The sequence below is a fragment of the Acanthopagrus latus genome, chromosome 1 (assembly GCF_904848185.1).
Source record: "Acanthopagrus latus isolate v.2019 chromosome 1, fAcaLat1.1, whole genome shotgun sequence".
In the NCBI taxonomy this organism is placed as follows: domain Eukaryota; kingdom Metazoa; phylum Chordata; class Actinopteri; order Spariformes; family Sparidae; genus Acanthopagrus; species Acanthopagrus latus.
Genome location: NC_051039.1, coordinates 1,556,171 through 1,567,876, shown reverse-complemented (window position 1 = coordinate 1,567,876; position 11,706 = coordinate 1,556,171). Strand labels below are relative to the sequence as shown.

Below are 11,706 nucleotides of genomic sequence, written 5' to 3'. Positions count from 1 at the left end.
TCGAGCTCATTTTCATTTAATGTAAAAAATAAAAACAGCTGAGTCATCGATGATGATGTCACACATTCAGACAGAAACCTCAGAGGTCAAATGTCACGTTGCATCAGACAAGGCACAGAGTCGAGGTCGGGGGAGGGGACAGACGGAAACATGGCGATCAGATAAAATAACACCAACAGCCTCAGTGACGATACAGAGGAGGAGAAGAAGAATAAAGGAGAAAAAGAATAAAGGAGGAGAAGAAGAAGAAGAAGAAGGTTACGGAGCAGAAGAAGATTTGGTTCGATGAGATTCTGTTGCTGCTGACACAATCGTTCATTCTCTGATGAAGAAAACTGAACAGTGAGGAAGACTCCGGTCGGTCTGGACGAAGAGCCAGGAGACAAACTATGATGTCACCGTGTCCCACTGAACTGTGATGTCACCGTGTCACTGCTGCTTCATATTAACTCATGTGAGGGACAGAAGGAGGCGACTTACAGACGGTTTCATCCATTTAAACACCTCATGTCAGTTTGTTCCTCTGCTGGAGAAGATAAACTGTCAGCACCGAGAAGATCCGAGGAAACAGGAGACACTTCAAACTCAGTCGGTCGACGTCTGACTGTGTTCATATAAAGACAAACAGATCTAAAGATCTATAAAAATATAATATATAAAGACATGTTGTACATCATCAGTATGCAGCTGCCACAGTGGGACACAGTTCTGACTGCTGTACATCCTCCATCCAGCAGGAGGAGACACAGGGACTTATATTCTAGACAGATCTGGAGTCAGTCACACATGATCAATACATCTGATCCAACAATGACTCTGATGATCCGGTACGAAGTACAGATCCAGACCCAGATCACATGATGGTACCAGGCCGAGACACACACAGAAATATATGAAAAAAACTAAAGACTTTGGAGATCAAATCAGACCACAAGGTTTTAAAACTGGCTCGCTGTTCATCACAGTACACACACACACACACACACACACACACACACACACACACACACACACACACACACACACTAGAGCTGTATAGGTTGAACTGATGGCGTTTGCATTGCTGAAATCCTGAAATATATTACAAATTATTTAAGAAACAAAAACAAACAAAACAATCAAATCAGAGTCACTTCTGGTGGAAAAACACACATTATGTTTTGTACAAACAGAATATTAGTGTCAATAAATACACACCAGAGCTGACAGATAATAAATAATAATCCAGAGTTGTGTTGAAGCGTCGTACAGTTTGTGTCGTCACTAGAAATAACAGAATAAAACACACGTACCTCCGTTATTGCAAATATGGACCTTTGTTTCCTTAAACTGAGCTGATGATTAAAACCACAAACACGTTCTTTTCTCCAGATTTCAGGTTGAAATTAAACTAAAATGTTTATTTTAGTAGTTGAGTATTTCATTGGTTGAGTTAAAACAGATAAAAAAATCATTTTTTAGAGAAGTTAAATTAGACGGAAGCTCCAGATGAAGACAATGATACGACAGAGAGAACAGACACAAGTCGGATTAAAACGAGATGCGACACATCGATCTGAGACATTAAGACGTGTTCGTATCTTTGAGGAGCCAAGCTAGCCGTGTCCCTCTGCTTCCAGTCTTTATGCTAAGCTAGGCTAACTGCATCCTATAGTAGATCTGTAATGAGTAAAAAAAGCTACATGGCTTCAGTTCAACACTGAGTGATATTTAAGGAAGATGTAACGTGTGATCTTTCCAGACATCCTAAAAATTCAAGCTAGTCTGTCGTTATTGCTCAAGGAAGAAAAGTTATAGAGCTACATGTTGTTTTCTGCAACATCTTTGTAGCTAATTGGCCACAAAGATTAAAAAAACTTTTAACAAAGCAAAGTCAATGTGTGTTAAAAGTCAAGCTAGGCTAATTCATTCCAAGATGGTAAATCTGCTTCATGTGACATGCTAGGTATGAATCTGCCAGTTAGCTTTCCTAGCGCTAACCAGCTAGAAAGGCTAACAGTGTCTTTGTTATCTAAACCTGAGACACCGTCACTGTTTCTGCTTCGCTATTAAGTCAGAAATGTAAAGAATAAAACATCTGTGTAGTGACTTTGTTGTTGTTGCATCAGGAGTAAATCTGAAGTCAGGTTTGTTTTCTACAAATTCTCTGTACAACTTTTCTTCACAGCCAAACTAGGCTGAAGCAAACTGTAGCTAAGCTAGTTATCTAAATGCTAACCCCAACATCATTAACCAGAATCTAAAGTTAATACAATTTATATTCCTTTACTTGAGTTCCTTCTTTCACATTTGTTCTACAGGTAGTTTGTTTAGCTCACTTATCAAGGTTTGACTCAACCAATGAGATCTTCTCCTGCTCTTAAAGCTACACATGGATTATGATAATTGGACGAACCTGCCGACCAATCAGTGTGGTTAGCTGGTCATGTGACTGCTAGCGTTAGCAACAAATGAGCTAAAAGATGTCGGCTGTGATTTCTGACTTCTCAACAGAGAAAAGCTGCTAAATGTAAAGTCTGCTGTCATTTATTTTTCTCTCCTCAGGTTGTGATTGTGTGTTTGAAGCCTGACGGACGAGCACACGGTGGTTTGTTAACAAGAAGAAGAATATAAACCTCAGCAGACTTTCATCTCCAAGTCTAAAACAAAAGAACAGCTCCACATTTACACGTCTGACGTTTTAAAAAGACTTTCACATTCTTTGTTAACAAAACAAAATTAATGTCATGATGACTTTTAGGTTATTAATCTGCATCTTGGAATAAAACTTCCTTCAGCGTTCATGTTGCTATGAGCAACAGCGAGACGTGAGCGCGTGACAGACGTTTGAAAGGCACTGAATCGTTTTTTTTTGTTTTGTTTTTTCCATAAATGCTGTTGAGATTTCTTTTTGTAAAAACATGCACCGACAGCAGAAACGTCTCTGGAGATGTTTAGTTTCTTACAATTGTGGGACAGCGGTAGAAAACAGGAGCGTTCTTCACACCAGTGTCACCGGAGCTGCAGCTCACTGGAAGACGAACACTGAGCGTCATGAAATGTGACCTCACGCGTTAAAGGTGTAATCTGTAAGAAATGGACAGAATCTGAAGGTAGCTCCAACACTGCAGGTTAGCACAACCGCTAACTGCTGCTCACTCTTTAGCTGTAGCCACTAGCTGCCGTCAGTTAGCTCAGGAGGTCAGTGTGAAGACATTATACAGTACAGAGACTATCACCTGGGAGCTACACAGTGGTGTGAGGAGCTAGCTGGTTAGCATGCTAACTTCAGTTTTTGAGTGTTTTAAACTCAAATTCTGGCCTCATCCTTCGAGTTAACCCTTCAACAGACGAGTCACTGCGTTGTTTAAAATAGAAAGATTGTAATATTTGTATTTTCAGAAAGTTGTTGTAGTGGACTCGTGTTAGCATGTTGGCTAAAACATTGGCATCCGTACAGGTTAGTAAATGCTGCTGTAACAGAGCCACTCTGAGACCTCTGCCTGCCTGGTTCTCTCTGATGGGACCAGAACTCGGTCAGAATTACTGTTCATCAGTTTATCAGTGTTGAAGCTCGACACCAGCAGCTCGACTCCTCCAGAATGAAGCCGGTGTGAAGAACGTCGGGACTTTAAAAACTGTACAAACTTAACAAAAACTAGTCAAACGTGTCCTCGACTCTGCTCGTCCTCTCAGCTGCCCACCAGAACCTCCATGATGTGGTCCAGTTCAGCTAGGTCCATTTTAAAAGGCTGGTTCTGAGCACCGGGTCCTGCGGAACCGTACCCCGACATCGTCCTGACGAGGTCATCAGCCGTCATGACGGGGGCCATCTTAGATGGCGGCGCCCCTGATGTGGCCGGGCAGGGCCCGAGGTCGTACATGGACGTGTCTATGTCTGTGAAGAGGACGTCGTCCAGGGCGAAGTCAGTGAGGAAGGAGCCCGGGGAGGACGAGGAGGGAGGAAGAGGAGGTGGAGCAGGTGGAGGGGGTTTCTCTAACCTGCTCTCCACCCCCTGAAAGCCCCGCCCCTCCTCCTTCATTACAACATCAAACAGAACCCGAGCAGGAGGAGGAGATGGTGGGCTGGAGGAGGAGGAAGACGAAGAGGAGGGACACAGCTCCTCGATCTCCTCCAGGGCGGAGGAGAAGCTGTCTTTAGGCGAGGGGGAGGGCGGCCTCAGGGAGTGGTGCAGGTGGTGGTGCTGGGTGGAGGAGGAGGGCGGCAGGGTGAAGAACATGGGCATGTCCTCCTCCAGCAGCGAGGCGGGAGTCAGGCAGGAGTCCAACGCCGTGAGGCCCGACAGAGACGATGAGAGGATGCTGAAGGAGGAGGGAGGAGGCGGAGGCTGTCGGTAGCTCTCGTCCTCACAGGCGGCAGCAGCGACGGGCGGAGCGGCGGAGAAGAAGAACGCGCCGACGCCTCCTTCCTGCCTGAAGTCGTCGTGGATGCGGCGGATGATGTTGTTGATGAGGACTCGGCGCTGCAGGCCGAGGTCGGCGCCCATCCGAGGACCGTACAGCTTCATGAGGGACATGTTGAGGACCGTCTGCCGCTGCAGCGTGAAGGACGCCTGCGACATGCCGCCGACCGCCAGAGGACGCCCGACTTCCTCCAAACCGTCCTCGCCATCATCCAGTTTCCGCTTCACGCCGTTACCCAACATAGATCTGTGGAGCAGAGACACACAGCTCAGACACACTTCCTCCTCCTGCTGCTCACACCAGTTACTGTAACTGCTGGGTACTTTTCACAACACTGTGTGTGTGTGAGTGTGTGTGTGTGTGTGATGGTCAGGATGGAAGTCGCCTGTTTCCTGTGTCTTTGTTGTTCAGGGAGTCAGAAGGTGTCGGACTCCCACCCAGTCAGCTGATCACAGCTCACATGGGAGCAGGTCAGCTGACACACACACACACACACACACACACACGCACACACACACAGCTTGTGACTCGTCCATCACATCAGTTGTACGTGTCATCAGTCCTGTGACACGTTTCTAACTTTTAGTTTCAGTCTGTTTTATTTTATTTCTCGGCTCTGATTCTCTCTTCAGGGGTCAAACATAGAAACACACTAAACTCTGTTCTTAGTTGTTCTGAACATTAAAATAAAGTTAAAATACAAAAGTGCATCATGGATCTGCTCTACACAGCTGGAGTAAATGTACTGTTACTCTGCCACAGTGTCAGACGTGTGTCTGTGATGGTGCAGCTGTTGGGCTGGAGGGTGGAGGTGGATTTGAACCTGTGACCTCTCAATTTCTCAGCCAACACACACACACACACACACACACACACACACACACACACACACACACACACACACACTCTCTCTCTCTCTCTCTCACATGAGATCGTCTCCCTCCTCCTCACCTCTTTAAGCCCGTGTGGGGCCTCTGAGGGACCATCTGCTGCGACACCCGGAGAGGACGAGGTGAAGAGGTGACGGGCGAGAGACATAAGAACAGAGAGAGAGAGAGAGAGAGGTGGGGGGAGGAGGCACATGATGTCTGACTGACTATAAAACTGAAAATCAAACTGTGTGTTGTGGTAAAAACTGCATTTGAATCAGCAGAGTGAGGTCCAACATGTCCTCCTCCTCTGCCAGCTGTCTGGCTGCTGAAGTAAAAGTCCAAAGACAGTTTGAGAAGCGCCGCGTTTGTGGAGGAAAAACCAAGTGTTTGTCTCTGAGATCTGACACGTCAGGGGTGTGTGTGTGTGTGTGTGTGTGTGTGTGTGTGTGTGTGTGTGCATACCTTTCCTCTGACTGAACTATCAGAGCTGGTGTTGTGTTACAGCCTCAGTCTGAACCCATGAGATCACCTGACCAGGTGACCTCACACACCTGAGGTCTCTTTTGTTTTATTTTTGAGTCGTAAATCATTTTTTAACCTCAGGATGAGTTTTCAGGGGTGTGTTAGCATGTTAGCATGTTAGCATATCCTGTCCTCTTGTCAGTTTGTTGAATGAGTTTTCAGTTAACTGTGTGAAATAATCCTGAAGCTCTTCATGTGCTAACAACAGTTAGCGGTTGCTAACAAGTGTCTGAATGAGACTACAGAGGTTGTCGGGGACATTAAACGTCCTCACAGCAACACGGAGACTCATCTACTCACTAGTCCGTCTTTACAGGCCACTTTAGTTCCACACTGTTCTAACTCTGACTTTACAACTTGGACACTGATCAGTTTATAGAAAACCTGGATAGTAATTGTGCAGTAAGACTCTTAGTGGTGGAGACGTTTCAGTCATGTGACCGTGATGTCGTCTGTCTGTAGCCTAACATTAGCTTCTTACTGCTACACAGTTAATGTAGCTTCACACATCACAGAGTGGAGTTCATCTGTGGAGATTATCTGGACCAACAGAACCTGGACGGATCAGAACCTGCAGGTTATTTTCTGTAATAATCCAGATACAGTTCACTGATCCCACAGAGGAACCAGAGAGATGATCAGTTCTTCACCGTTGGGACAAAAACTCACATTTTCACTCCTGAGAGGCAGAAACCTACTGATCGTTAATCAATTATCAGAGTAGATGCTGATGAAATTCTTTGACTCTTCCACCTGGCGATCAGTCAACTCTCTGCTGTAACAACAGTAACAAGTCAGCGGTCGTGATTTTAAGACACATTTCGGTTGTTTGATTTCAAACGTGAGTGTCGACACAGACAGAAAGTGTGTCACTGTCTCATGGTGCTGATCCGGTTCAGCAAGCAGCAGCTTCCTCCGTCTCAGGAATGTTCTTGCTCAGCAGGCTTCAGTGTTCATTCATCCTCCGACACACTTCGCCATCCTTCTGTATGTTGTCAGGTCTCACAGGAGCTGCATCCTGTGGACTCAGACGGGCCTGATCGGATCGTCCTGGATCCACCTCAGTGACCCGATGAAGCACTGTGTTCATCTATCTATCTATCTATCTATGTAGACTCAGTGATTAATCGAAGGAGAATCAATACTGTAAATCGATGGTCCGATGGCTCTACAGGTTTGTGTTGGTGAGAAAAAACACGGACTGTGAGTCACAACTTTTCTTCAACTAGTAACTCAGGTGGAAGTAACAGTAACAGAGTAAACCTGTACTTGGTTACATTCCTTCACTGGTTATTCTCAACGTTGACACAAAGATTTTTATGTTTACTGCAAATGTTCACATTCTGCCTGATTATTACTGATTTCCTGACGTCTCACTGGAGGAGAAACTGTTTGAGGATAACAGAGTTTTCTGTCTGTTTACGTTGTCAAATATTAAATCAACAGCAAACTACTTTGTTAATCGATTAAGACGTAACTTTTTCAGACGTGGAGATGTCCTGGTGTCTCTCCTCCTCTGAATATGTTTGAGTTGTGTCGGCCTGACGAGCAGGAGCATGTTGCTGCTGACTGAACCGATTACAGTCACAGCGCTCAGTCACACACACACACACACACACACACACACACACACACACACACACACACACACACACACACACACACACACACGCTTTATTGTTTTACAGCCAAAATCTATAATCTATACTTCTCTAAACGTTCTCTTTCACACACAGCTGATCTTTTGAAACTGTCACTGTGTGTTAGTGGTTATAACTGTGTAATAATGCAGGACGAACTTCCTTGTTGCTGCTGGTAACTGTGATGTGTGTCTGCAGGGAAACTGAGAGTCCAGGAAGTGAAGCTGGACTTTACTCACACAGAAGAAATCCTGTGTGTTGGCTGCAGGACGTTCCCCGCTGTGTGTGTGTGTGTGTGTGTGTGTGTGTGCGTGTGTGTGTACAGTGCGTCACCTCAGCTTAAAGATGAAACATAAATACAACACGGTCTCTCATTTCAAACAGAAACATCCTCGTCTGTCAGTCATCGATGAGTCAGTCAGCTGTTCTGTTTCAGTCCGATGTGACCCAAGAATACGAGAAACAAAACCTTCGAGAAGTCGTCCTGCGTCTGAGAATGTGTGGGAGGTTTGTCAAGAGGGTGAAACCAAAACAACGTCAGATGTTTAACCTCAGAGAACTTACGGGAACTGTTAGAGCGACAGCAACTGGTCTCTTTATCGATTTGTTGATGGGTAAATCAATAACACACCTGATCATCACTTCAAGCACACACAAGCAGAAAATACTCATCGGGCCAACATCTCCTCATTAAAATAACGTCTTTATGATTGAGAAGTTTCCTCAGCCACCTCTACTGATAACTGATTAATCATTTCAGTCATTTATTTAAAGCCATAATGTCAAATATTTGCTGTTAGAAAACGTCACTTTGGGTTTTTTAGACATAAACGAATCCCCGTGAAAATAACCAGCACATTAATGGATATTTAATTGTCTGATAGTTTTCATCAACAGAACGTTACCGACCAGCTCCCACCTGCTGCGTGACGTTTACAACTGAAATCATCTGGATGTTTGTGGCAGCTGAACACAAATGATCCTGCGGTCAAACTCCTCTCGCTGGTTAAAATCTCTCTCCGCAAGTCAGACGAGGAGTTTTAAACTTTCCTTCACGTTCTGTTTCGTCTCGCTCTCTGATGCTCTCCTGGAAGTTTTAATGACGGGCGACCAAATAAAACGTCACCTCAAGTCAACGTGATTAAGGCTGTTTTTACACGTTTGTTTTATCTTTAAAGCCTCACTGTGTGAGTTCAGCCCTCACAGAGCTGCTAACACGGCTGCAGACTCTCAGTCATATTAACTGAAAGAGACGATCATCAACAAATTGATTAATTACTGTTTACTAATGAGTTGTTCCTGCAGCACAGAGAGCACACAGCTGCTCCACCTCCTCCAGAGTCTTCCACATCTTGTTCTCCACCCGCCGCCTCAGCCGGCTCCGGTGTCAGAGCGCCGTGTAGCCGCCGCCGTGCAGAGTGTGTGAGTCCAACGTCAAAGTTACATAACACACACAAAGTGCTGATTGTACTGCGAGCAGCGCGACCGTCTGTCAGTCTGCAGCAACTCTCTGCCACTCCGCCTGCTCCACTTTTTAAACTGCTGCTCGACCACATTCTTAAAGCTCGGCCCTGCAGCAGGAAGCGAGCAGCACGCCGACCTTTGACCCCGCGGCTGCTGGTCTGTGTAAACACAACCCCGGGTTACTTCTTCACGCGCTGCCTTCACGACGCCGCGGCAGATTTATGTTTTACACGCAGCTTTTGACACTTTCCTCTTTACGAGGTGGAAACCATTGATTATTGCATTGATTGATAGATTAGTTGTCTGGTCAGAAAATGGTGCGATAGGTTGATCAGCGTTTCATTCTCAACACAAAGATATTCAGTTTACTGTCACCGAGGGAAGAAAACAGTAAATATTCACATTAAGAAGCCGAATCAGACAGTTTTAACTTTCCTTTTCTTGAAAAATGAGTCAAACTGATTCATCAATTATCAAACTAATCAATTAATCGACGCAGCTCTACTGTTCATGATTCAAACACACTGATACCTGAAACTGAACTACACCAGTAGATTTGACGTATGAAATACAAAAGCAAACATCTGTATGTTAATATAAATGTTTTACCTTCACATTGTAACTTGAGACGATCTGATTCAACTCACTTCTTATTATTTTTTTTCACAGATTAATTGTAAAAGTCAGTTTTATAATGATAATTATTAAAAAATATAATTAATAAAGCTTGATAATAATCTGATATTGGTGTCAGACTGGCAGAAGATGACAACAAACTGCAGCTCAACAATCACCAACAGATGATGGTTACATTAATAAATAAACATGTTAATTTACAGAGTTGTCCTCATCAGACACATTTATCATTTAAAGATCAGAGTGCGGCTCGCTGGACATTAAACTACATTTAGCTGCCAGATGTTTTCAGCCAAAGTACAAAAAATAATATTCAAACCATAATAACTTTCCATTGGTCTTTAAATATACAGGATCATTACTTATTAATTAAGTCAATTAATTCAGCGAATCCAAAAAGTAAAATCTTAGTAACTTGAAGCTCTAAACTGAGAACATGACAGGTTTATTCTATTGATTCTCTAGAAACGATGATTATAAATAAATCAAAGGAGCACTTTGTTCTTATTGTGAAATATAAGTTAATTAGAAGAAACTGTTTCCTCTTTGACTGATCTTTTTAAACAAACTGTCTTTGTTTTCATCACTGATACTGTATAACTTTGTTTACATGTGGCGGACCCTGCCACCTCTCTAGCCCCAAAGCTTGTTTTCCTCTGAGAACAGCTTGTTTACTTGCTTATGGGATAAAGTTTGCATCATTACCTCATTAATATTGTCACTTCTACAAAACTACGACATGCTCCTTTAAAAAGCCACAACTGACTGACTGAGATTTACTTTTTAAAGAAATTCAAACTTAATATTCACAAAATAATAATACAAACGTCTCTCCATTAGTGAATAAACAGGCTGTTTGGTCCCAGAACACCATTGGAAGCTAGAGAGGTGGCAGGGTCCGCCACATATATAAACAAAGTGAAACAGTATCAGTTTGTGTAATAAGTTTGTTTTTAGACATAATGATGAATGAACTACAGACTGCTCCTTTAAATACCTACGACAACATGATTGTGTCCTCAGATCTGCTGTCCTCATGTGTCAGTGTATAAATCAGTGTTTTATGACCGGCCCACTGATCCCAGAGCAGCGCTGTCACAGCAGCAGCTGGTCTCCAGAGACCCTCCGGGACGTCCAGGGCCACCGGCTGCTCTCCGCCACCTGTCCCGGCCGCCGCGCACCCGCCCCCCGGCCGCAGCCTGCACGCAGCGCCGGGAGAGGACGCGGTGGTTTTTAATCTAAAACGTCAGAGTTTCTAATAATAAACGTGTTCCGTGTCGGAGGTGTTCCGTTACACACGGACTCCACTCCGGTACCATCGTTAATGCCGCTAAACAACGGCAGCTTTCTTCTTCGTTAGTTTCAACCGCCCCGCCGGTCAGACCTCCCGGCCCCGCGCGGACCCGAGGCTGCCCGGCCCGCGGCAGCAGCACAACTTTACGTACATTAACGGTGTCGGTTCGGTCCGGACGGCTCTGTCACTCACCACATGTAGCGAGTCCCATCCAGGGGCTCCTCTGCTGGCTGCATGGGTGTCGTCGGTGAGGCCAGGAGCGGAGAGGAGCGGAGCGGAGCGGCGGGCCGTCAGGAGGAGGAGGACGAGGAGGAGGAGGAGGAGAACATGGAGGACAGACGAGCCGTTAGTCCGTTTGTTTGTCCGTTTCTACTCCGCCATCGTCCCGCAGCTGCCTCGACCTCAACACTCACCGAGCTCCGCACACAATGGCGAAGTGGAGCGGCGGAGGGAGGAGGAGGAGGAGGAGGAGGAGATGTGTCAGCGAGGAGTCAAGACGGCACCAACCGCCATTAACACCACGTCCGGTAATGAACTTCAAAATAAAAACCGTTTCCGTCGCAGTTTGCTGAGAGACCCTTTCAGAATAAAACCTGTGGTCCATCAACGGGTTTATGTTTTCATCAAGAAAATACAAAGACAGCCACGACAGGATGCAAATTTATTATACTGAGATATTAATTCATTATTTTTAGATATTAATTAATTATTCCGAGATATTAATTTATTATTTTTAGATATTAATTATTAATTCTGAGATATTAATTAATTATTCTTAGATATTAATTAATTATTCTGAGAAATTAATTCATTATTCTGAGATATTAATTCATCATTTTGAGATATGGCTGCTGCTAACTGACTCCAGGTCAGC

At 44.6% G+C, this 11,706-nt stretch overlaps 1 protein-coding gene across 3 annotated transcripts; it reads right to left on the bottom strand.

The window, feature by feature from the left end:
- LOC119034376 (SERTA domain-containing protein 2-like) lies at window positions 1-11,488 on the bottom strand. Of its 3 annotated transcripts, none has more exons than XM_037125440.1 (3): window positions 11,025-11,488; window positions 5,356-5,393; window positions 1-4,650 (listed from the first exon to the last, which is right to left on the bottom strand). In XM_037125440.1, the coding sequence occupies exons 2-3, from the start codon at window positions 5,388-5,390 to the stop codon at window positions 3,672-3,674; spliced, it is 1,014 nt and encodes a 337-aa protein (XP_036981335.1). In that variant the 5' UTR covers window positions 5,391-5,393; window positions 11,025-11,488; the 3' UTR covers window positions 1-3,671. The 3 variants fall into 3 exon arrangements, with proteins under 3 accessions (XP_036981335.1, XP_036981250.1, XP_036981400.1); XM_037125355.1 differs by having other exon boundaries at window positions 5,356-5,390; XM_037125505.1 differs by lacking the exon at window positions 5,356-5,393 and having other exon boundaries at window positions 11,025-11,486.
- Window positions 11,489-11,706: the final 218 nt, after the last annotated feature.